The sequence below is a fragment of the Pocillopora verrucosa genome, chromosome 13, assembly GCF_036669915.1.
Source record: "Pocillopora verrucosa isolate sample1 chromosome 13, ASM3666991v2, whole genome shotgun sequence".
Lineage (NCBI taxonomy): Eukaryota > Metazoa > Cnidaria > Anthozoa > Scleractinia > Pocilloporidae > Pocillopora > Pocillopora verrucosa.
The window spans coordinates 9,119,744-9,144,233 of NC_089324.1; the positions used below are offsets into that span (position 1 = coordinate 9,119,744).

Genomic DNA, 24,490 nt, shown 5'->3' on the forward strand with positions numbered 1-24,490 from the left:
ATAGTGTAATAAATGACCTCATCATCTCAACCAACACATGAATATTCATCGATTTACTAGGAATTCTTCCTTTTAGGATGTTATTATCAACAGTAACAAGGACTTTTGAAACGTCTAAGAAAGCCCACTTGTGCAATACGATTGACCTTATATCACCTTGAGTTGTCAGCGAGTTATGCTCGATCTTGAGTTGCAGAATGCCCTTTTAAAATCCGAACTGAATCTGAAGAGAATACTACGTGCTCGTATACATTTTTTTCGAACATTTTGCCAGTTAGAGTTGAAAGTTCAGAAATCAGACGACAACTGAAGTGATCAAAATTTTCCTTCCCTTCCCTCACCTCCCTTATCAAAAATTTTGACAAAAATTGGAAAAAATACCTTCTTGCAGTCTTTGGTTGGTATCTACTGTCAGCACTTCATAAAGGTAATGAGATGCAAATCTGACAAACTTAATGCCGCGAATGCCTTAGTCGATTTTACCACAGCAGATTGATAATTTTGTCACAGAGTTCGCTTTAGAAATATCATGAAACATAAGAATATTCACAAAGAGGCAGCTGATGCATGTTCGCTGAGAGACCATTGTCAATTGCTGATTACTCATTTGCCAGAGTTTTCCCAAACTCGATAAATAGATTGTGCGCTGACAACCAGTCCTTTGTTTGCTTATTATTGAAGGATGTATTTCTAATTGAGCTTTGAGAACCATTTCCTTTTCTGTTTATTCGTGTTCCTCTAAATGTTCAAGTGCTTTTATCTCTATCGACTTAAGTCGATCTGTCTGCCTCACTGGGTAAATTGTACACGCAACTTTAAAATTTTAGTTTCGCCTATTACTGCACTTTAGTTATTTACCCAGTTACTCAGGTAGTCGTTATCCCGTTCTGAAGTGAGGTCTAAATGGCTTATGCTTGCCTTCAGTGAAAACTAGATGAACTGTGGATACCCACGCTTTCTCTTGTCCTTCTGCCGCCTCAAAGCCTTCCAAACCGGAGCATGACGGTCCACCCTCACCACATCATTTACAAAGGTTTTAAAATCAAAGCCAGATAAATCTTAAAGGAATGCATCATGGGAGAGGTGCGAAAATTCTCAAAGATATTCAGTGAAATGTTTTAGCTATCGTGGAGAACACTAGGAGGGGGTCCAAAATTTCTATCCGGCAAATACCCGATTGAAGATAACCCTTTAACAATTATTAGAGCACAAGATCGTATAAGTGTTAAATGACGGAGAAGGCGCGATCCCTTTGTTATAGCTGGTAAAACACCTAAATCAAATACCTTGTCTGAGTATTTCGAGCTCTGCGTGTCCTCGTTATACTTAAGAAAAACTACATTGACATCTCCAAGGAACTAAAAACTTCTTCCCTTACTTTTCAAACTCTGTAATAGCTTTTCAATGGTTGTATGAAGTGATGGCCCATCACCTTTCGGAAGTCTATGTAAAAAGCCAACAACGAGATTTCTTCTTTTCTTGCGAAATGCAGTCTAAACTGTATTAAGCGGCACCGTATTAGGCGGTCACCCTGTATTAAGCGGTCACCCTGTACTAAGCAATTGGTTTTCAAAGTCCTGAAAATTTGTTTCCCCTTTAATCACTGTAATTTTCACCTCTATTGAGCGGTCGCGGTTACCTTTGAGTGGGTCGCAACGGCCTGTTTGTATTGTCCTACAGCTGTATTCGGAGGGCACTGAAAGCGGAACTGTTCAAGTAAAACTAAGAATTATCTTTCAAGTAAAAATTTAGTCCATATATCTCTCATTCTATCTACCTTTTCACGCAAGTGTGAAGAGATATTTAGCGATCACTTTTTTTTTTTTTTTTGTGAGCTGCTGCGATATTTTCCTTCTCTCTCCTGAAATTCGAATTTCTATGAGTATCGTTCATCTTCCCCGATCGCTTGAAAATGAAAAGAATAAGAGCGAGGAAGAAAACGTCAGGCTAATGCAGGATCCTAAAAGATCCACCGTAACCATAGTCGCTGCAGAGAAGTTGTAGGGTGTAGAACAGCACCGGCTATTTTACTGCCAGTGGTGGGATGAAAAATAATAGTAAAACGAATCTCGAAGGCTACATGAGGGGTGATAGAAATTTTCACCAATTTTACAGCGGAATTTTGTAACTTCTAATGGCTTGCATAGGATTGAAAGTGGATAGGAGGCGAAAGTGTACTTGGTTAAGTTGCGATTCAGTGCTTATCCTCCATGGTCATTTACAAGAACTAGTTCAGTCTGTTACTGAAAATTAGTCATTGAAATAGGCTCCTTACAATATGTGTAGTTAATAATACAAGTATAGCAGACTATTCTGATCTAATGAACTGCAATTTTATTCTGTAATGATTTGCACCGAAGCGTCATTACCTAACGCAAGTGCTTGTGCTTTCTACTCCACAGATTTACTCATTTTTAACATCTAAGTCGTAGCTTTATCTTCTAGAATGATCACTGAACAACAAATGGCCAAAGTGGTCACAACTGGACTTCAAAATTCTGAAATTTTGTATATCTATCATTATCTTTTTTGGGACATTTTTAACCGTATCACGATTAAGACAGCAACTAAGAGGCTAAAGGATTAATTAAAAATGATCTTGGCCTCTTCAGTCCCGGGGGTCATCTTAAAAGCTGAACATAATAAATACAAGTGACGTAAAATAGAAATAAGGCATGCACATATGGTGTTAATGAAAAACGCTTGAAAACGTTCAGAAATGAAATCATAAGTTATTTTCACTTCGATCCTAAACTCTGCAACAAGGCCAGCGGCTTCTATCCTACAAAATCTATACATATCGCCGACAGTTCTATAAAGATAAGGTCTCGCACTGAAACACCCTTCACTTGGAGCAAAGGATCAATTCAAGGATAAAATGGTACTCCATAAATACCAAAAACTTCTACATGCTAACTCTATGTAAGATTCCCATACACCTTGAAACTGCCACTGACGCTGTAAAGGGTTTTCAAGAAAGACTCGTACTTATTACCTTACAGTGCATTAATTCATTCAAAGCCCCCCCCCCCCCAAACACCCCATTGAGATCTTGAACTCCTTCCCCCGCTACGTCTACTGGTCCCATGGAGAGAGATAAAATCTATCATCCCCTTGGCTTACAACGTTTATAGCCATGTCACAACTGGTAATTTCGTTGAATCGTGAAGCAAAGTGAAGTAAAATGAAGTAATTGACAGCCTCTACATTTACTCAAAGTGCAATTTTCATGCTTAAACTTATAATGCCGATTGTTTGAAAAAGGAAAGACAACTCTCAACGGAGACTTGAAGTATCATAAATTATATTAAATATCACATATATTTATAAGTAATAGTATTCTGTGACTTGAGCATATCAGTTACAAACAAGCTACTCTTTTGGCAGCGCACACGGTAACTTGTTGCGTCAGCCCAAAGAAATGGCTTGATACAGAAAAATTAATCTATTGAGTGTTTTCCCACATTTACAAAGAAATAAAAATTGTGCTTCAACTATAACTAATAGTTTCGCGACCTTTGAGATTGGTGTTATTTCCAGCGTACTTCACAAAAAATTATCAATAAATGGCTTTCCCTTTATTAACTTTAACGAACAAAGTGATCACAATGAAAAGGAGAAAAAACTGATGTAGCTGAAAATTAAATCCCTTTTACCTTTTCTATTAACGTAAAATGACTCAAAAAAATTCCCGTAGACTAACCTGAACTATTCCTAACTACTTCATTCAATACTTATTCAGATATAATTCTAATGCATTGCAAAATTTGCGTTCACTGGTGTTCCTTATCTAATTGCATAAACATTAATTCAAAAATTGAAATTGTTACTTATTTGCTAAAACAATCTAATTTAAACTACAACGATTTAGAATCTAAGACAGCAATGTTGCATTTGACATTATCTGTTAACTCTATGGTTTCATTAAACTTTCCTTTCTACGTCTAAATAACTACTATATAAATTATTCACCAAGCGTTTGACAAAATTACTTCATGAAAATTATTGAAATAAGTCGTTTCTCGGATCGCCGGTTAAATCTGTTGATGATGATGAGATGTAGTTTGCCGTGTTAAATTTTATCTGGGTTCCGTGCCGCCCTACGGAAGGAAAAAAAGAGATTCCACATAAGCGAGAAATAAAAAGTCACATTAGAAAAGAAAACATTGTTTTATATTTTCAAAAATAAACTGTGAATAACCGAAAACATAGCAAGTTAGAGATAAAAAAAAAACTGTATCCAGTCTCCTTCAAAGGACACCCTGACGATAGGGCTTAAATTTTACATTTCTTGGTCTTGTTAGACAACATACCTTTCTTGTCAAAAATCAGATCAAATTGCACAGAAATCGTCAAATAAGAATTTTCGACTGCATATCGTCGTTTGGAGGATTGTGTTTCAAGATTGAAAGTTTTTTCACCCTGACTATACTGACATAAAGCACTTCAAGTCGGAAAGTGAGACAATATCCTTCACCCGTCAGGGTTAAATGATTAATCATGAAATATCAGTTATCAAAGACAGTTACCCTGGAGAGCCCTCATGGGAAGCAAATGGCGCAATCAGAGTCCTTTTCACTGGAGTGCTGACTCTCTCAGGTCCAGAGCCCCCCATCCACACTGGCTGACGAGGCTCAGCTGTCCTGGGTCTTGGCGGCCCATCAACTTGAGAGGTAATAGGGCTTCTGAAGCTATGTAAGGTGTAAAAGGCACAGTTAAGCAGACTTTCCTGAACTAACCTAATCTAAACAGTTTCAGAGAAGGAGCTCATGATTTTTTTACCCACTGTATTTTTACATACTATTTTTAGACACTGTTTTCACAACAAGTTCAAAATTATGCATCAGTGCTAATGATCATAATTTATCCTTACAAATAGAGCTGCTAAGTTTCTCAGACATTTCACCATCTCTCTTGTAAGTCACAACACCACAAAATAGGGAATTGATATAAACACGTAGAGCCAATGTTATACTTATTCAAAGATTGTTTCCTACCTCCGTAAACTTCTGCGTGATTCTTGATCTGTGAACGAAATAATAAATACGTGAGCAGATTACCGCCTGCTCTATTACTACATGACATGTTTCCTACACGCCATAACTGGAAATTATGCCACAATTCAAACAAAGCAAATACAATTTACAAACCTCTTCTGAAGTTACTCGTCTCGGGCATTGTTAACAGATCTGTTCATAAGGAAAATAAAAAAGTAAATAATAAGAGCTTGAGTAACCTGATGTGAAAGGTGGAATTATGCAACAGACGGTTGCTGAATAGAATGAACAATATGAACCCACTCCAAACTGTTTTAATAAATCAAATTAGAGAATTACAAGTAAGGAGTTCAAAGTACTCCTTAGGCAATATAAAGGCTGACAAACCTTTGTGGTGACCACCTTTACGAGCTATACCAAGATAGTCAGATACTGGACCTCTGTGCCGCATACTTGCACTTCGCCTTAAAGACGTATTGGGTTCTACCAAAAACACAAATGTCACGTTAGTAAGGGTGCACGAGGTGGTTCAAGGAGTGTCAAACAATAGATTACTCTAAAGCTGTTGTTTAATCTCTTCAAGCAACGTGGTTAGGGGAAGGTGATTAGAAATGGAGGGCGACAAGGCCAAAAAAATGGTTGTGAAGGAGACTAGGCTGACAATAGACTTGTAAGATGACTTATGTTTCAAGGGTTGAAACAATATCCAATTTTGCATAGCAGTTAATATGATAAAATGAGAAATGGGCAGTTGAATAACACCCGTTTATCTCAGTCACTCAATTCGCGTACAAAGTGTGTCACGACGCAAACCTTCAGTGTAAAGTTTTCTCTCAAAATCTGTTTGATGTCTTACTTTTGGATCTTTCACCTTTCACCTCAAGGCTGTTGCATGTTAAAGGTGGCTTGAATTAGTAAGGTGCCTCAAAATGGTGTCCTTATCATTAACCATTTAACTCCCAAGATCGCGGCATTAGTTTTTCTCCTAACTGTCTGCCAAATGATTCTCATTATGTTAGTTTGGAGAATTTAGTATCGGATCAATTAGTTATCCCATAATTGATACTTTTCTTTATTCTAATCACTTGTCTGCATGATACTGTATAGATATAGTAGGGGGAAATCCTGTCTTGGTCACTCGCGGGAGTTAAAGAGCTAAACACGATTCTCTGATGGATCGTAGTTTCCAAGCTGTTCCTCGAAATTAGTTAAAAAAAATACCCAATTATTTCTTAACAAATTGCAACAATAAAGGACACCATAGCAACACTACATCCTCTGATAGACACCTTTTTTGCTTTATGTGCCTATAGCTCAAAACGAGCCTGGCGACCCCATTTCTTATAACTGAATTTCAGTTGCTATATTAAGATAAATCTTTGAGTGAAGTTAAAAATATGTACATAAAATGTAGAGTTAGACTGTTTAAGGTAGCTCTAAACTACGAAACACTATGACGAGAAAAGTACATCACTAAGTCATACAGTTCTCGAGGTAAAACTAACCAATTTTTCGTGAACTATCCATTGCATCAGAACGGTTTACAACTGAAGAGTCAGACTGTCGTGGGGAGTTGTTGAGAAGATCTGCCAATTAAATTCACCCAGTTAGGCAATTAATCAAAGCTAATGAAGGTTCAAACCGTATATCACTGTTATCTGAATGTCTCTTACCTGGATGGCCTCCACCTTTTCTGGCAAGTCTGAGGTATTCCGTGGAGTCCCTACTCGAGCTACTTACAGTCCTGGGGCTGTTTACCGGGATTGTATCTAAGAAGAATCACAATGAGTACTCAATGACTGACCGTTTTTCTCAATAAAATCTAAGGATCATAAGTCTGAGATGCAAAAAGGGACTGCCAGAAATAGAAAAGACAAGATTTCTGACGGACTGCATTACTGTTCTGAAAGAGGATTATGGTGAACGAAACCCTTCACGTTGAGTGGTACTTTCATTCATTTTCAATAGTGGATTATCATGTCTACTAATTTCAAAGAACGTTTCCCGCACAGTTAAACTTTATGACGAAAGGGAAGGATGTTATCCACCTGTATTTTGCTTCTTTACTTGATTTGGCTTCGGGCTGGCTTGGTGAGGTGTCATCATAAGTAAGTCTGTAACCGATACATTTAATAAAATGTTAATCATTCAACAACAGACGAGGACTAGCACGAAGTCTATCGCTATCGCAAAGGCAACAACTCCCTTTACATTATGAAATGAGAATGGCCAAGAATGTGATGTTTCACTGAAATACAATGAAGTCCTCTGAAAGAAGCATCCTCCAAAGGTGAAGCTAACGTGGTTGTACGCCGAACGCCAGTAAATTAGCAGCCAGTACAATTTTCTCGACAATATGTCACTGGTTCTTGTTTGAACGCGCATAAATACTCTTTGCCTTATAGAGATATTCTGTTAGTAGTCCAAGTTCCCCAAAATAAAAAGACCTGTGATGTACCCATCTTAATTGACCGATTGAGACCTACACATTATTTTTTGTTATTAAGAAACAAGTCAGAGAAATGATAGATATACAGTTTAAAATTTTCTTTACGCTACTCCACAGAGATTGTGAAGGTTGCTCAATCCGCAAATGACGAGGATTGTTTTTTTTTTAATCCTTAAAGAAACAGCAAATTCTAGGTATCTAAAGGTTGCCTGTTCCAAATTGTGTGTGAACAAGAACATTTTACTGGTTTCAGAATTGTTTTGAGTCCCTCCTAACTTTCCCTAGTACTTGAATAATCCCGACCGAAACAGAGACGTTACCTTCACTTATAGCAGGAATAAAGCACTCAGGATTACAAGTCAGCTTACCATTGTCCTGGTAGTTTTCTAAACCTTTTGCCGTGGAGGCAAACCCTTTTCTCAAATGAGAAACTTTCATTACAGCTTTTATCTTAAGACACTCCTGTTTGTATACCTTTATGTCCTCCTCCTTTCTTCGCCATTTTCAAGTATTCACTGGAAGCCGGTGAACTGTCCACGTTTGATTTTCTTGGACTATTAGCGGGAGATTCTGTAGAAGCGAATTGTTATTGTCATTAATGAGAAAAATAAAATACGGTTCCCACAAGGGAAAATTTGGGGGGATGGAGACTTCATCTCCTAACATTCATGAAAAATATACTGTTCACTTGGTTGCCAGCTACTACGAGGTGACTATTTACCTTTGTGGCCCCCTCCTTTCCGTGCTCTCTTAAGATACTCAGTTTCAGTGCTGATTTCTTTCGGGGGATCACCATTTTGATTCCGAGTTCCTGAAAATAAAAACAAACCAAGAAAATATTATGTAGCCCAAAAATGTTTGTAGATTCACATGTTTTCCTTTGGTTCTAAGAATCCCAATGATATCACCGTTAACAAACCGACTCTAAGAACATTGTCCAACGGATATGTCATTATATATATATATATATATATATATATATATATATATATATATAGAAGAGAGTATCTCTTTAGACTGTTTTGTCTCCTGCCAAAGGAAAGGATATATGATATACAGACAATCAATAAAGTAGTACCTTTTTTCCCTCGCGTTTTACTTCCATCAACATAATCTTGATTGTACCAGTCCCCCCCTTTCTTTTGGTATCTCTGTGGCTTAGGAGATGGTGTGTGGGCCTCCATGGTCAACAGATCTGCGTGGAAAAATTCCCCTGAGTACAATAGTATGGATATGAGGCAATTCTCTATTCTTACATAAAGTGCGCTTGTTCTTAAAGGAATGCTGCATCGAATGCCACATCATTTACTCTTTACTAACCTGTCTTCAAGTTGGTTAGCTTTCATAAACCTGAGAATTTGGATGTACATAACCAAGATTCTATGCTGCATCATCACGGTCACCTCGTTTCACTGAAAATTTGCTATTTACACTTTACCTTTACGTGGGGTCAGTTGATTTTTGTTTATCGATTCCTAACCTAACCAGAGCGAATTACTGTCAGTTTGGGCACAACAGGCGTAAGAAGTACGGAAAAGCGAAAGAAAGATGTTAAAAATTTGTCGCGAGCCCAATGAAAAAGACTTCTGAGTCACTCAAAAGGCTTCAAAAGCGCAGACCTTCCGTAACTGTTTTCCTCGAGTTTTTTCAACCTACTAACATGAATAAAGAGTTATGCTTAGTTCAACCGGTGGCTGGCTCTTAATTCTGATCATAATAAAGCCTATGGTTAGTATAACGAAGTGCTTTGAACATAACATGTTTTCGAATTGATCTTTTTTCGCAAACTATATTTATGATGCCAAAACGTTATTTCAAAATTTATTTAACATTACTTAATTATGCAAGCATTACACTACCATTTTCCGTAATGGGATTAACATTCACTCTCGTTCAATGCATTACTTTTTCTTGTTTTGTTGGTGCTTCCTTTCACACCTCTTACGTCACTCTTTATATTATGGGTTAAATTAGTAATTAATAAGCCTTATGTATTCTATATACAAGGCTAAAAGGTTAAAAAATTAAAATGTTTAAACCAAACGTTTTCGGCTGTTTGCCATCATCAGGGTTACAAAGATGACCGTCCACACGTACATATATATCTTCTGTAATTCCCGATGGGAAAAGTTTGGAGACATAAGAAATAACTTGTTTGTTCAAACTGGGGCGGAATTGTTGGATCATTAGTCCCTCGACGATCCTACGCTTGTGGAATGTTTGTGCTGAGGAGAGAACACGCCAAGTGAAAGAATGTGATGGGTTTTCTCGCAGGTGTTTTGCAGGTTCAGAGGTGTGAGCAGGATTTGAATGCTCCGCAATTCTTACTGCTAAGTTTCTCACAGTCTCGCCAATGTAATCAACGCCACAAGAGCAATCACCTTTGTAAACAACTTTGGATCTGTGAGTGTTTTTGTCTTTGTTGTTAAAGAGACTTTTGATTTGCCTTGTTTGCCACAGGATTATAAAGATGAAATTGAAATTAGTAAACTTGTTTAGTTTTTCAATAAACGTCTTACTGAGTTTTTCGTTTTTACCGCAAAACGGAAGCTTGATGAAAACTTTCTTTCGTTCTTCGAAGAGAAAATTCGGAATTAAGTTGTCATCTTGTGACGAGTCGTTTAGAAAGTTGTTGATTGTATGCGAAATAAAACGTTTCGGATAACCTGCATTGATGAAAGAAGTTTCTAGAGTTTTTATGTCCTTTCAAAATCGGTAGAGATGGAATTGGAAAAGGAATTGCATCACTGGCGCACTCCATAGAGCCAAACGCATCTCTACCGATTTTGACAATGCAGGTTATCCGAAACGTTTTATTTCGCATACAATCAACAACTTTCTAAACGACTCGTCACAAGATGACAACTTAATTCCGAATTTTCTCTTCGAAGAACGAAAGAAAGTTTTCATCAAGCTTCCTTTTTGCGGTAAAAACGAAAAACTCAGTAAGACGTTTATTGAAAAACTAAACAAGTTTACTAATTTCAATTTCAAAAATCAAAAGTCTCTTTAACAACAAAGACAAAAACACTCACAGATCCAAAGTTGTTTACAAAGGTGATTGCTCTTGTGGCGTTGATTACATTGGCGAGACTGTGAGAAACTTAGCAGTAAGAATTGCGGAGCATTCAAATCCTGCTCACACCTCTGAACCTGCAAAACACCTGCGAGAAAACCCATCACATTCTTTCACTTGGCGTGTTCTCTCCTCAGCACAAACATTCCACAAGCGTAGGATCGTCGAGGGACTAATGATCCAACAATTCCGCCCCAGTTTGAACAAACAAGTTATTTCTTATGTCTCCAAACTTTTCCCATCCGGAATTACATAAGATATATATGTATGTGTGGACGGTCATCTTTGTAACCCTGATGATGACAAACAGCCGAAAACGTTTGGTTTAAACATTTTAATTTTTTAACCTTTTAGCCTTGTATATAGAATACATTTTACAAAGCGAACATTATGGACAATAAGCCTTATATCATATTACATATTATGTTAGCGCTACTACCTTTATGGCCTCCACCTTTTCTAGCCATTTTAAGGTATTCTGTGTTAGTGTTGTATACTTTTGAATTTTCTGTGTTTTTACGAGGACTTCGAGTTGCTTCTACGGAACAAAAAATGGCATTTCCATAAGTGTTGTTTAAAACCATTCACAGAAAGAAGAGCTGGGCGCTATTTCGCGATATTGTTGAGTTTCTAAACTATTGTAAAATCCCGTTCATAGCTGAGTCGTTGTAAAATGTACGAAAGGAGCCGATAAGGAATCCCCCCCCCCCCCCAATACCAAACAGTAGCCATAAATCGATACAAAAATTAGCAAGATTGATTAAATGCAGAGTTATTTGCAGAATAGAAAAGGCACAAACAGACAAAGCTTTTCAAACTCCGTTTCAAAACGACTGAATCAACAACATACCAGAATGTCCGCCACTCTTCCTGGCCAACATTAAATAGTCCGTTGCACTGCTATTGTTGCCTTTAGATGGACTGGATGGGGAAACTGTTGCTCCTACTTACACAAGCAGATTGACATATAACTAAATAAATAATCTGAATCGTGAACTCAAACAGTTCATAGTGAGCATTAGTACAAAATAACTTTTTTCAAGTGCAAAAGCACTTCTTAAATGCACAGCAATATCGAGTAGGACTTACAAAATTCTGGATTATGAACAACAAAAAAGTGTGAATATTTAAATGCTGATAACTAAACTCAACAATTGTTGAAAAAAGAAAAAAGAGAAATATCTTCCGCGAGATATTGTCAAATATACGAAAAAAAGACCGTTTTGAGAAATCCCTAACTGCATGGTAAGTTGTTGCTACGGTTTCTGTAATCCACACAACATGACAGTAAGACTGCAACATACTTGTTGTGTCCTTATTATTTTGACTGTACCAGTCTCCTCCATTCTTTTGGTATCTCTGTGGTTCTGGGGATGGAGTGTGTGGCTCAACAGTTAGAAGATCTAAAACAAAATTCAAATGAATCAATCTTTACACAGTTCACTGCTGGACAGGTGTAACAATCTTATTACATTTTAAAATTTCAGGTATCCTCTTGACATAATTGAGTGTCGTTGGACAGATTGAGGAATGAGACCAGCGGAGCTGTCAGCACATGTAGTTAACTCTTATTATCATTGAAGATATCCTAAACAACAACAAAGAGTCCGCGATTGAGGAATGAGACCAGCGGAGCTGTCAGCACATGTAGTTAACTCTTATTATCACTGAAGATATCCTAAACAACAACAAAGAGTCCGCGACAGCAGGATTCTGCTTTCACATGGTGCCCAAAAACAAATTTTGATGTACATGAACAACAACATTAAGCAAGCATTAATCGTATTAGATCATTAGAAAAACGTACACAAAGAAAATTGTAGGGAATAAGTTGTTCGAAATTAAATCGACGCAATTTGAAAGAATACTTAGCGATAACTGTCACATTGCGATCTCTCACCTTTATGTCCTCCACCCTTTTTGGCCATCTTCAAGTAATCCGTTTCTTTCTGGGCGTTCATTGAGCCGGCCAAGTCTGATCGATGCGGACTTTTAGAAACCGTTACCATTTCTAAAAAAAGGAAGCAGGTTCATTCATTCAACACAGTTTGAGACCAAAAGGCAATTTACAGTGTAAGACAGAGTATTCACCTTTTCTTTTCTGTGTTTCTTTGACATCCACTCCATCATGAGTGTACCACTGTCCATCCTTCTTGTCATATCTGACTGGTTCAGGTGTGGGTGTGTGGGGTTCTAGTGTTAAAAGATCTAAAACACATGGCAATGTGTTAGGACATAACTGAGAATCACTAAACAATTCTACTAATTTGCTCGCAGACTTGTGATTAAAATATACCTACTTTGAAGCGGACGTTTCTCTACTTTTTTTTCTTTTTGAGCAATGAGCCATTTTTTTAACAAAACATCTCTTATATAGGATTATTCGAATTCTTCAGTTTGCTATGCACAATAAAGCCATTTTTTGTTCACGAAAGTGTCTTGCTTTCTGTCTTAAAGCAGTCCAACATCATCCTTTATTGGTACTAATACAATTGTATCTAACGGAATCTATGCATCCTGTGTCCATATCACTCTTAGCATCAGAACTGGCAAAAATATTTGTATAAAACATAGATCACTGTGTAAGGACTATTTCATCTCTATGCAACTAAAAAAGGCTAATTAAATAGTAACACTAAGTAACTACCAATTTCAAGAATCCAGCCTATTGGTTTAGACTAGTTGCTTTAGGCTGCCACTAACCTTTATGCCCTCCACCTTTCTTAGCAATCTTGAGATAATCAGTTTCTATCGGAATTTTTTCAGAACTTGGCGCACTCGATGGGCGTGGACTTGAAGACACTGTGACCATTTCTAAAAAAAATATCGCGTCTAACTTTAAGTGAAGGAAATCAATTGAACCTGAGTGCATTTCGTAAATTATGAGCATCGGTGATGTTTTAAACGCTTTCGGGTGACTAAACAACCCATAGGCGTGCGCAATTTGACATCCTATCAAAACATCATGAAGTGCACAAGCACTTTCTTATAATCTCGACAAAATCAATTGCCAATGATCAACATATACTAGCTATGAATTGTTTTTTAAAAACTCGACATTGAAGAACAAAACCAAATTACAACACTCAATATGTACACTCGAAGCGCACCCAAAATGGAAGCTGCACTTTGCACTCTAGGTCTTCAGTATCAATCAAGTAAATTGCTAAACCTGACTGAGGATGTTGATCTGTTGCTAACAACAACAGAAGCTCAAAACATATGGTGTGAGTTTTGCTTCCTTCGATTTGCCTCTTCGAGATGCAGAGATCATTGCTTAGAATACAAACATAGAGATCACCAATGAAAAATAAAAACACATCTAGAGCTATACTTGTTGCATTAAAAATGTTTCCTAGAGAGCGAATGCTACATTTTATCTCCCTCTTCCATAATTTTTTCCGATCCAATACACCGATCACAAACACTTTACTAAAGCTGGTAGACTAGCTAACATAATTATCTTGGGTTACGGTGACAAGCTTTACTAACGAAACACCAATCTCACATACACATTGTAACGCCAGAGAGCCAAATATTCTTTTTATAAAAATCATCACATTTTACCGTAGGGAATTATGTCACAACTTTCCATTCTGATTTAATCATCACGACGTTCGATTTTTCACCACGAAGATTGACAAGGGAGTAAGAGGAAAACAGTTCAACAATTATCACAAAGTTCTAGCGCAGGTGGCTGCTCACGCGACCTATTCTCGAAAGTTGCAAGCCCCCTTAACAAATACCATCGAGGGTTTCTGCCCATGGGAGCTTCAACAGTAATTGCTTTTCAAAATGCAAAGACTGACGAAACCTTTTTGATGCAAATGACAAATTGCTACCAAACCTTCTCAGTCACCAGATGGACAGACTGGAAAAGGAATTTTGCATTTTGGTGTAAGATAAAAATTCTTACAAACATGTTCCCACTAGCAATTGTTGATTGAACAAAAATACATGTATTCGTGTTATCGTGCTAGCGACCAGACTTAACATTTCAGTTGCTAAAACTCACTTCTCACTTTCAGTGGTAAAACTGAATTTGAGTGTAACCAAGGATTGAAACCGTAAATATGAGGAAGCAGAAACACAGACATAAGGAGAGTCAATTCAATGACATTTGTCAACAATGCTTTCAGCCTTTCCAAGATTCTTCCAGAGGTTCAAACGATGCAGTAAATTCTTCCCAACACCTAATTAAACTCACCCTTTCTTTGCTGCGTGTCCTTAATGTCAACTCCATCGTGATTGTACCACTGTCCATCTGTTTTATCATATCTGACTGGTTCAGGAGTGGGCGTGTGAGGTTCTACTGTTAACAGATCTACCATAGAACAGTTTCCCGTTACTATAAACATAGAGTGCACCTTCTTTATGTTCCTGGATCTTCACAATGACTAACTAGCCCCAGCCTTATGGTAACAATTCACTTTGCGCTTGTAGGTTTTAGACTATCACTAGCCTCAATCTCTAGTTCAATTTTTTTAAAATAAATTGAAAGAAACCACAAATTCAGATTGGTTACCCTTGGCAAATAAATATATTTTCATATTTTTTTAAACTGCTCCGGCATATTTGCTAGGTGCACTAGCAAACCATTGCTGGCACACTAGAAGAGATGTCTGACCAGGCTTGATAATGGAAACCCTGCTCGTTAACTTAGACGTCACGAGAACTACTATTAAGTACACAAATGAATAGTATTATTATTTATCAAGTTTATAGAACAACCTTTATGTCCTCCGCCTTTCTTTGCAATCTTTAAGTAATCTGTTTCCGTGTCGACTTCCAATGAACTATCAAGGTTTGCTGGACGAGGACTGCTTGCAACTGTTACCATTTCTAATGAGAAGTTACACCAACAATGTAAGTGTCCATCACGTGACATTCACTAATTTCCTCGAAATCCAATGTTTTTAATTAATGATGTTTTGTGATCAAGGCATGGAAAATATTTAAATTCTACCTTGCCCTTGGGGCAACTATTTTATGTCTCACTTTCTTGAGGTATTTTCCACAAGTGCCTGAGCTAGTTAATTATTTGTAGGGGAAAGAGAAAAGGAAATAAAAGACTTCTATGTTCCTACATCAACTATTTAACAAAAACTATTGAATTTGCAAAGCATGCTCACGTAATCTTGTCAAAACTTTTCATAAAAGCTTGTTGCTGCAGAGATTACACACAATAGTCAACTAGTTGCTTGATTTTCATTTCAGGCCGCCTGATATTGCTTTGGATAATACAAAAATGTTCAAGTTCAAGTAAGAGAAAGAGTTAAAACCTTTTCTCTGTTGAGTGTCCTTAACATCCACTCCATTATGTGTGTACCACTGTCCATCCTTTTTGTCATATCGGACTGGTTCAGGGGTGGGCATGTGGGGTTCTACTGTTAACAAGTCTAACAATATTATAACAAGAGAGCTTTTACCAACACTTTCAATCATAATAAATTTTTGACATAAATTTTCCACAAGAACATTTATGGAGTTATTATGCATGCACCATACCATGAATGGTTTCAAATATTACCTTTACGTCCCCCTTGTCTGGCAGTTTTAAGATAATCACCATTGTGCTCTCCTGCAGCTGATAAATCTTCTGGAATACTTTCCAGGGTCACAGACAAATCTATATAAAATAACCAGATTCTTCAAATTTCCCTTGATTGGAATAATATGGGTAAAGCACTCCTACATAAGCACTGAGTTGGTGCCTCTTGTTCAGAGAAATTGCAGTCATCGCAACATTTTACACTTTTTTGAATGAGAGGAAAATCTTCCCTCAAAAATAAAATCAGTCATTCATCCATACCTGTAAGGACACAGTATAAAATATACAATCTGAATGTTTAAACCTGTGGTTATCCAGTAAACAAAACACCAAGACTGGTATCAATATTGTCAAACTGTCTATACACATTCCCTCATGTGTTATGTTCTGTCAAATTAATTATTGATGAAAAATTACTGAATGTAAGGTCTTCATTACAGGTCTTGGAAAGAGCAAGTTACTTCAGTGTATTGTAGAGGGTCTCATAATCAACTGAATATCAAACTACCATTAACTCCCTATCCAACATTGATTGCAAAGAACTTGGGCAACAACTTGACTCATAGAGTTGGTGAAAAGTCACCAGCTGTATGAAACAGCTTCACAATTTTTGTGGGTCGGTCTACCTTTTCTCTGTTGTGACTCTTTTATGTCCACTCCATCATGTGTGTACCACTCTCCATCTTTCTTTTCATATCTGACAGGTTCAGGGGTGGGTGTGTGGGGTTGAACTAACAACAGATCTGCAAGCACAGATGCATAATGTACACTCAAAACATTTCTTAAAATGAAAGTAAAGAAATTGTTATCCAACATTTCTTCTACAAGGCCATGTTTAGCTGTGAACAGCCTCAGTCTATGCCTAGTCACCTAGTTTGGAAGGATTAGCCCTTCATCAAACCCCTCATTTAAGACCTTGACTGTCGCTGCAGATACCTCTACAGAGTGTGACTGTCAATGATGCGAGATTATCCTTAACTTTTTCATTTCAGCTGCAAAAAATCAAGAAACTACCTAATTTTCCTGACTGATTTACCAGTAAGTTTTGGGCTAGACATTGGCCCTAGTCTCATATTCCCAGGATTTCTGCAACACTGCAAAAATTTACTTGCCTTTGTAAAACATTAGCCCATTTGTAACAAACATGTCTTTATTTTTAAAAGATATCAAACATATTCAAAGAATGTGATGTCCCACAATTATGTAAGCATGCTGTACAACTCATCAGTTACCTTGATGTCCTCCACCCTTTTTTGCCAACTCAAGATATTCTCTGTTATTGCATCCTGCAGCCATGACACACTCACTGTTCTTCTGATCATCAAGTGACACAATTGAGTCTGGACAACAAAACATCAAGCAATGATTGCATTCCCATCATTGATTAACATGCATAAGGCACTCTCTCTGTGCACATGTAATTTTCCATTAATTCCAACACAACCTGATTATGTATAGTAATGCTCAGAGACGTGTAAACAAACTATTGATAGTGTATGTAATTCAGCCTGGTTAGCATATATCTGAAATTATAGTTGTATATTTAGTTACCAAGCCTTTGATTTAGAGTGAGGCTGAAGGTGACCTTGCTGTGATAGAGACCAGTATCTAGTTAACATGATAACAAAGTAATTTACATTTGAAAAACAGCAATTTAATGCTTGTATCATAATACCCTTAGCCTCACTCTTGTCCAAAGGCTTGGCAACTAAGCATGCAACTGTAAAATGGACTATTGTGACCCACAGCTTTTTGCAATTTAACCGAGTAATTATCTATTATTATAGACTGGAACAATTTTCCCCTGATGACTCTAGCCAACCAACGGTTTTCTTTTTTATCCACTATGAGAGGTAACTGTACACATACTTTGTGATGCTGCAGTTGAAACAAATAGCATCTCAATAAGTGATGAGATGTAAGATTCACATTCAAATGTGCTGGTAATTAGATTACAAAAATCAGGATGGATGGACACAGGTTCATGAGTGAATGTCAAGGAGAAGAAATAGAATCCACTGCCGGGAAAAGAGAGCCTAAGAGACAATTTTATCAATTAAAGTGGAAAACCCAGTGCTAACATTAATTTTAGACTTAACTTGAAAATACATACACTAAAATTTTTCAAAGTGTTAAAGCAAAAGACTTACTGCATGCTACATAATACTATTTACCTATTCGTTGCTGTGTCTCTTTGATATCCACTCCATCATGTGTGTACCACTGTCCATCCTTCTTGTCAAATCTTACAGGTTCAGGTGTAGGTGCATGTGGGCTTATTGTCAATAAATCTAACAAAAAAGAAAATACATGTGTAAGGGCTTTCCTAAAATTTTTTGAGGCTCTAAATATATGACTTGTACACTGTTTGCACAACAATAGTTAGTTTTATTACTAATTAACTAATTACTAGTTAATTTACTAATTAACCTTTTTCTCTGTCGAAGGCAAAATGTTTTTTATTCTTTCACTCCTTAAATAATTATCTGTTGTATTCAGGTATAAAAACAAACAACAAGTTACCAGCATGTTACATGCAGTATCTTTTGTTCATTTACCACTTAATTAGCCTGTATTTCAAGTGAGTGTTTTCAAGCCCAAAGGCCCAATTGGTTTAATTCACAACTTAAAGGTTTCCTTGCCATTACTTCATGATTCTACATTGCCATATTAATTTAAAATACTGTGGATACATACAAAAGGCAGCAAACTACAGAAAAGATACATCAAGTAAAATAATGAGCCTACCGTTGTGTCCTCCTCCCTTCTTTGCCAAGTCAAGGTACTCTGTGTTGTTTCCTCCTGCTGCTAGTAGTGTTTTTGTGCCTTGTTGAGCTTCAATAGATACAGCTAATTCTGTTCAACAAACACAACATCAACCACATAAATAGACAAATATATCTGGATTTCTCATTTAGTGATACCCTCCATGACTTTGTGATGGTAATACAATCAAAATAAATTTTAAATTTACAAGAATACTTTTACAATATGTTTTGGCATGACTACAAATTATGACTTGATAGGGAAGTATAAATGACTGAAAAATTAAAATACTCTCTGTGGCAGACATAAACATGTAATTCACTGCAGTAACCTTTTCTTTTCTGTGTTTCTGTGACATCCACTCCATCATGTGAGTACCACTGTCCATCCTTCTTGTCATATCTGACTGGTTCAGGGGTGGGTGTGTGAGGTTCAACTGTCAGCAGATCTATCACAGTACAAACAATTATGTCAATGGATCACAACAACTCGTGGAACAAAGACAAAAACAACACATTATATACAAAGGCTTGTAGCCTATCAATTCCATGGTAAGTTTGTTCTGCAAAACATTCAGTGTGTTCCTCTTCAGAATTAAATATTTCTACCATTATAACCTATTCAGTTAAGATTTTCACATTTTCCTGCTCTTACTTTTGCAAATGAAGGAAGTACAACTAGAAGTCAAGAGAAATGTTAAGATTAAATCTATCTGCATGGTTGTAAATCAGGAGAAAGAAACATCATTTTCATCCATAAAAACCTCATTGAACTGACACCTGAAACACCTTTAACCCATTATGCTAGGTGTTTGTCTCATGTAAGCAACACTAAAGCCCCTTCAAGCTTGCAACTTTCGAGTCAGCTGAGCTCCAATTCTAGACTTACTTTCATGAAATTTGTAAACAATTTGCTTCCAACAGAAAATATACTGATTTTTTTGGCATAGAGCTTTTGTCTTGATTGGTCACTTGCTTAGGGTTAGGGTTAGGTTAGGTCTTAATTGCTTTCAATTCATAGTTTTTCAGTAACAAGCAAATTTTGGGTAGATTAAACAAATGTGCATCATGACTTCTGAGTTGACTTGACTTGAAATTACTTGATAATCAATCTGGACGCGGGTTTGCCTACATGGAAGAGAATTGTAACAATTGTCTTTCTGTAGTCTCAATCTATCAGTAACATTTGACATGAATCTATCATGTTTTCTTTGGAAATAGTTTCTCCTACTGTTTTACACATACCCGTAATGTCTTTAAGTCTCTCCTTGAAAGCAGACAATCTATATCATTTAATGTGCATTGCTTTGGCTCTTTATCATATGATTTATGCAAAGGCACACTGGCTTAAATGGGTTAAATTTATAACAAAAAGAGGATCTTGCATTTCTTTCAATGGCATTACAATTCAACAAGCAATCACAGTTGTATCAATAATTGTTTTAAATCAGTACCTTTATGTCCTCCGCCTTTCTTTGCGATCTTTAAATAATCTGTTTGTGAGTCAACTTCCAATGAACTATCCAAGTTTACTGGACGAGGACTGCTACAAACTGTTATCATTTCTAAAGGAAAGAGAGAGTTGAGGAAGATTTACTTATTTTTACTTATTTATTTACTTTACTTATTTAGCACAAAAAGGACAAACCTTTCTAATTGTGCAATTCTCAAGTTTGGCATGATTTTTTTTAGTTTGCAACAAAAACCACCTTGAAGTAGTCAGTAAACATTCGGGAGCTTACATTATTTCAGGATCCAACATACCTTTTCTTTGCTGTGTATCTTTCACATCAACTCCATCGTGACTGTACCACTGTCCATCTGTTTTTTCATAACTGGAAGGTTCAGGTGTTGGTGCATGAGGATCAATTGTCAACAAATCTGAAACATAAAAAGGAAGAAATCAACATTTTAGTAGATCGTCTCATTCATAGACTGTAAAATCTTAACCAAATGGATGTATACATGTAATCTTATTGTTATTGTTATGTTTATCATGAACAGCACCATTTTCCATTTTTGACTGGATAGAAAATTATTTTATGAGATATCACCAAAAATTCTCTTTATAAACAACTACATGCACTTCACTTTGTGATGCAATGCAACTTATTTTTAGAGAAAACACCTTTGGTAGAAACCTCCTTCCCTTTTGAAGACAAAGAACATATAGCTAAGGTTGGTTATGTTAAAAGCAGTGCTCTGCTGTTTTTATTTTCCCATTTGCAATGCATCAAAATACGAAGAATGTGAATTAAAAGTTTTTACTTGTTTTACATGAAAAAATGCTCTGTTTAACATAGCATGTTTGTGAATTTATTTAAAAACATCCTAAACATAATTATTCAATCAAACACTTACAAAAACCATAGACAAGAACTAAAACGATCCAAAACTGGAAACTTTTTAAAAAAATTGGTGTAATTGAAGTTCACATCATTCCAATCTTTGAAAAAAAAAATTGGCAAATGCACAGTTCACTACCAGGTCTGCTGCTGAATCAAACCTTTATTGCACACAAGTTTTTACACTTTGGCCTGACATTACTTAGGAGGAATCTACCTTTGTGAGCAGTGTCCATTGTATTGTGACAGGATGATGCTACAAATCTCCAAATAACATTACAGACATTGACACCATCAACTGCTGACTAGTGTTTACCTTTATGTCCTCCTCCTTTCTTTGCAAGTTGTAAGTATTCTCCACAGTTTTCACCAGCAGCTAGGACATCACACTCTTGACTGTTATTAAGACTAGATGACAAGTCTGAAATATACCAATTCAAGATAACATGAATATATACAGTCAAGTGAATATATACAATAAGGTGTATACTGTAAAATATGCATATCCATTTCTTTCTCAAATTGTTTATCAAATCCATTTACATGTACCTATCCCCAATTAGTGAACAAAACTTATAATCCTCACATTCAACAAGAATTACCTCTCCTCTGTTGAGTCTCTTTCACATCCACTCCATTATGAGTGTACCACTGTCCGTCTGTCTTGTCATAACTGACTGGTTCAGGAGTGGGTTTGTGAGGTTCTACTGTCAACAAGTCTGTTGGCAAATTTACCAGATAAAATTAATTTTCCTTAAACTATAGAAATATGCTATTGGTGAACCTTATTTATTGTTGCCATAATATCCTAAAACCAAATATTATGGTTCTCAAAGAAAAGGTTATTCCCTGTGTAGCCATAAGTAACTAAAGAAAATTACATTTTAAAAGTAAAATCAACAAAGTTTTATAATGGATTAGAATGATTGTTTTTCCACAATATAAGGTACATTTAACTATCACAAATCATTTCTGATCAGAATGTTCTATGTGCAATAATGCTGGTTTTGCCGAACAATGGAGTCCATTGTTCATGTGTTGCTACCTTTTTATCAAGATGGTTCACTGCTATTAGCTACACAACACCTCAACCAATTAACAATTGGTTCATACATCATGCGTGCGTTCATCAAGATATGAAGTACACAGGAAGTTTGGAGAGCACGAAAGATGCATAAGAGTTGCTCAAGGCTACGCCTCAAACAACTCTAGCTTCTTGAGTGCTCTCCAAACTTCCCAAGTGCTCCATACCTTGATGAACACACAGCTGACACATGAACCAATTGTTTTATAACATTTTCAACCCGATGGAAAATTTTTTTCTAAGGGATTTGTTTGCTGACGTCATGAGCGTGCACAGTAGGAATATGAAGCACACTCGCACAATTGAATTTGATTAGACAAATTTACTAACTATGTTATAATTATGCTTAACAACAATGAGAGCGGATTTGAAGTTGAGATTTGTGTAATCAAAAAACACTGGTTAAAAGTATAGAAGATCCATGAAGCAAAAACTTCAACTTGTGGCATTCACCATTACAACCACATTAAACAACCAATCTTTGATATGAAAAATTATTCTTCAAACCCATCACACTTCTTCTTTTTTTATCAAAAACCCTAACCCAGAGTTAAAATATAATGCTGAACCAGATGTAGGCATCATAATTCCAGCCATGCTATGTTTACATTTAAGACTGACCTTTATGCCCTCCACCTTTCTTAGCAGTCTTCAGGTAATCTGTATCTATCTCTATATCTATTGAACTTGCTGTACTTGATGGATGTGGGCTCTTAGGCAGGGTAATCATTTCTAAAAAGAGTAAACAGGAATAAAACTTAACAGATATTGAGGCATAGGAACTGTTCATCAGAGTATCTAGCCCAAACTGGTGCAATAACTTCATCCAGTCCTTGAGAAAAAAAGCCATGAAAACTCAGAACCCTTCCTCCACATCATTTACATTTATTTTAATGGATGCGCCTGTCTGTGTTTTAAAGATATGAAAACGTGAGAGAGTAGGTAACGTTTGATTGAATATATATACTTCCTGGTAAGGCACTCCAATACTTTCAAACTTTCAGAACTGTAGTTGAGTTGGCACTTAATGATACAAACATTATTAAGTAATCAACACACTAAAGGACACAATGATACAGTCACAAATATACAGCTGTGTGCCCATGATAGACCAAAGAACAAGGTGGCATAATGAACAAGTTTTGAAACATAACTTTCCTAGGTAAGACTGTGAGTCTACTGGTGTACCTTTAACATACTTATGCTACTTATTATTCATGACAACTTGATCCATTGGTCAGTTTTAATCGCTATTTATACAATGTGAGTAAATTCATAAAAGCAGACCCATAAATGAAGCTTCAGTGCATTAAAGTATGTTTCATGGAGACTGACAAGGCAACAGCTTTTAAGTGAAGCTGTGATTGTTTTCAGTTCTACCTTTCCTCCCTTGTGTTTCTTTAATATCCACACCATCATGAGTGTACCACTGTCCATCTGTCTTTTCATAATTGACCCGTTCAGGGGAAGTTAGGTGAGGTTCCATTGACAACAGATCTAAGGCAGGAAATAATACAAAAATAATGAAATAAATAATTAAAAATGAATACCTCTTACATTTATAATAGATCCACTGATTACACCTAAAGGTGCTAAAGAGGCTCCTCAAGAACCTCCTCAAGAACCTAATGCCTCAAATCAGACGCTCTCTTTGCCAACTTTAGCAAAAAAACTCATTCAAATATCTCCTTTTCTCCTCTTAGTTATCATTGAGTGGGTCAAAACCTGACAATGTTCCAAAATAATGTTGCCTTCATTTCTTACAAAAATAATTTCCTATTCTGTTTGCTGCAGAAGTTACTCTCTCAACAATTTCTATACAAACCCTATAATCAAAGATAAGCTGGAGTAATGAGTAGCACTTAATACTAAAAATAAGGAATGGAAAATTAGTAAGCATATGACATCTCATGAATGTCAATGTATCAAGCTGAGGGATGCATGTTTGATCAGAAAATGAACTCTTTGCCTTCCTGATAACAGTCAACTAAATGCAAATAATGCCCAAATCCCCAAGTTAGTAACATGGTCCTTACAAGCAATAATTACTGTAGTGTGAACTGGAAACCCTTAAATTTCAATTTGAATGTGTTGACATGGGTACCTACATGTACTTTGGAATATTTCAACACTCATCAATTAAAAAATAAAAGTAATTTATTGCAAAGTCTGTCATCTGTTTCCTTTTGTAGGGGATGAATTCTTTAGTAATGATGTTGTAAT

At 36.4% G+C, this 24,490-nt stretch overlaps 1 protein-coding gene across 5 annotated transcripts in view; it reads right to left on the reverse strand.

Moving 5' to 3' along the window:
* Positions 1-2,311: 2,311 nt before the first annotated feature.
* The window catches only part of LOC131773887 (uncharacterized), a 31,202-nt gene continuing 9,023 nt past the window's right edge, over positions 2,312-24,490 (reverse strand). For 2 of the 5 annotated variants that reach the window (XM_059089853.2, XM_066160275.1), the window contains exons 10-41: positions 23,648-23,764; positions 22,889-22,999; positions 21,786-21,902; positions 21,500-21,604; positions 20,603-20,719; positions 20,293-20,403; positions 19,171-19,287; positions 18,822-18,929; positions 18,248-18,364; positions 17,306-17,413; positions 16,700-16,816; positions 16,053-16,151; positions 15,805-15,921; positions 15,254-15,364; positions 14,730-14,846; positions 13,226-13,336; positions 12,614-12,730; positions 12,423-12,533; positions 11,827-11,925; positions 11,373-11,468; positions 10,962-11,060; positions 8,525-8,641; positions 8,168-8,257; positions 7,921-8,016; positions 7,046-7,111; positions 6,671-6,766; positions 6,503-6,583; positions 5,385-5,480; positions 5,151-5,189; positions 4,998-5,025; positions 4,530-4,691; positions 2,312-4,100 (exon numbers count right to left, since the gene is read on the reverse strand). In XM_059089853.2, the coding sequence (XP_058945836.2) occupies positions 4,073-4,100; positions 4,530-4,691; positions 4,998-5,025; positions 5,151-5,189; positions 5,385-5,480; positions 6,503-6,583; positions 6,671-6,766; positions 7,046-7,111; positions 7,921-8,016; positions 8,168-8,257; positions 8,525-8,641; positions 10,962-11,060; positions 11,373-11,468; positions 11,827-11,925; positions 12,423-12,533; positions 12,614-12,730; positions 13,226-13,336; positions 14,730-14,846; positions 15,254-15,364; positions 15,805-15,921; positions 16,053-16,151; positions 16,700-16,816; positions 17,306-17,413; positions 18,248-18,364; positions 18,822-18,929; positions 19,171-19,287; positions 20,293-20,403; positions 20,603-20,719; positions 21,500-21,604; positions 21,786-21,902; positions 22,889-22,999; positions 23,648-23,764 (3,221 nt within the window). In that variant the 3' untranslated portion in view covers positions 2,312-4,072. The remainder of the gene's footprint in view (positions 4,101-4,529; positions 4,692-4,997; positions 5,026-5,150; positions 5,190-5,384; positions 5,481-6,502; positions 6,584-6,670; positions 6,767-7,045; positions 7,112-7,920; positions 8,017-8,167; positions 8,258-8,524; positions 8,642-10,961; positions 11,061-11,372; positions 11,469-11,826; positions 11,926-12,422; positions 12,534-12,613; positions 12,731-13,225; positions 13,337-14,729; positions 14,847-15,253; positions 15,365-15,804; positions 15,922-16,052; positions 16,152-16,699; positions 16,817-17,305; positions 17,414-18,247; positions 18,365-18,821; positions 18,930-19,170; positions 19,288-20,292; positions 20,404-20,602; positions 20,720-21,499; positions 21,605-21,785; positions 21,903-22,888; positions 23,000-23,647; positions 23,765-24,490) is intronic. The other 3 variants (XM_066160276.1, XM_066160279.1, XM_066160277.1) reach the window with 3 other exon arrangements.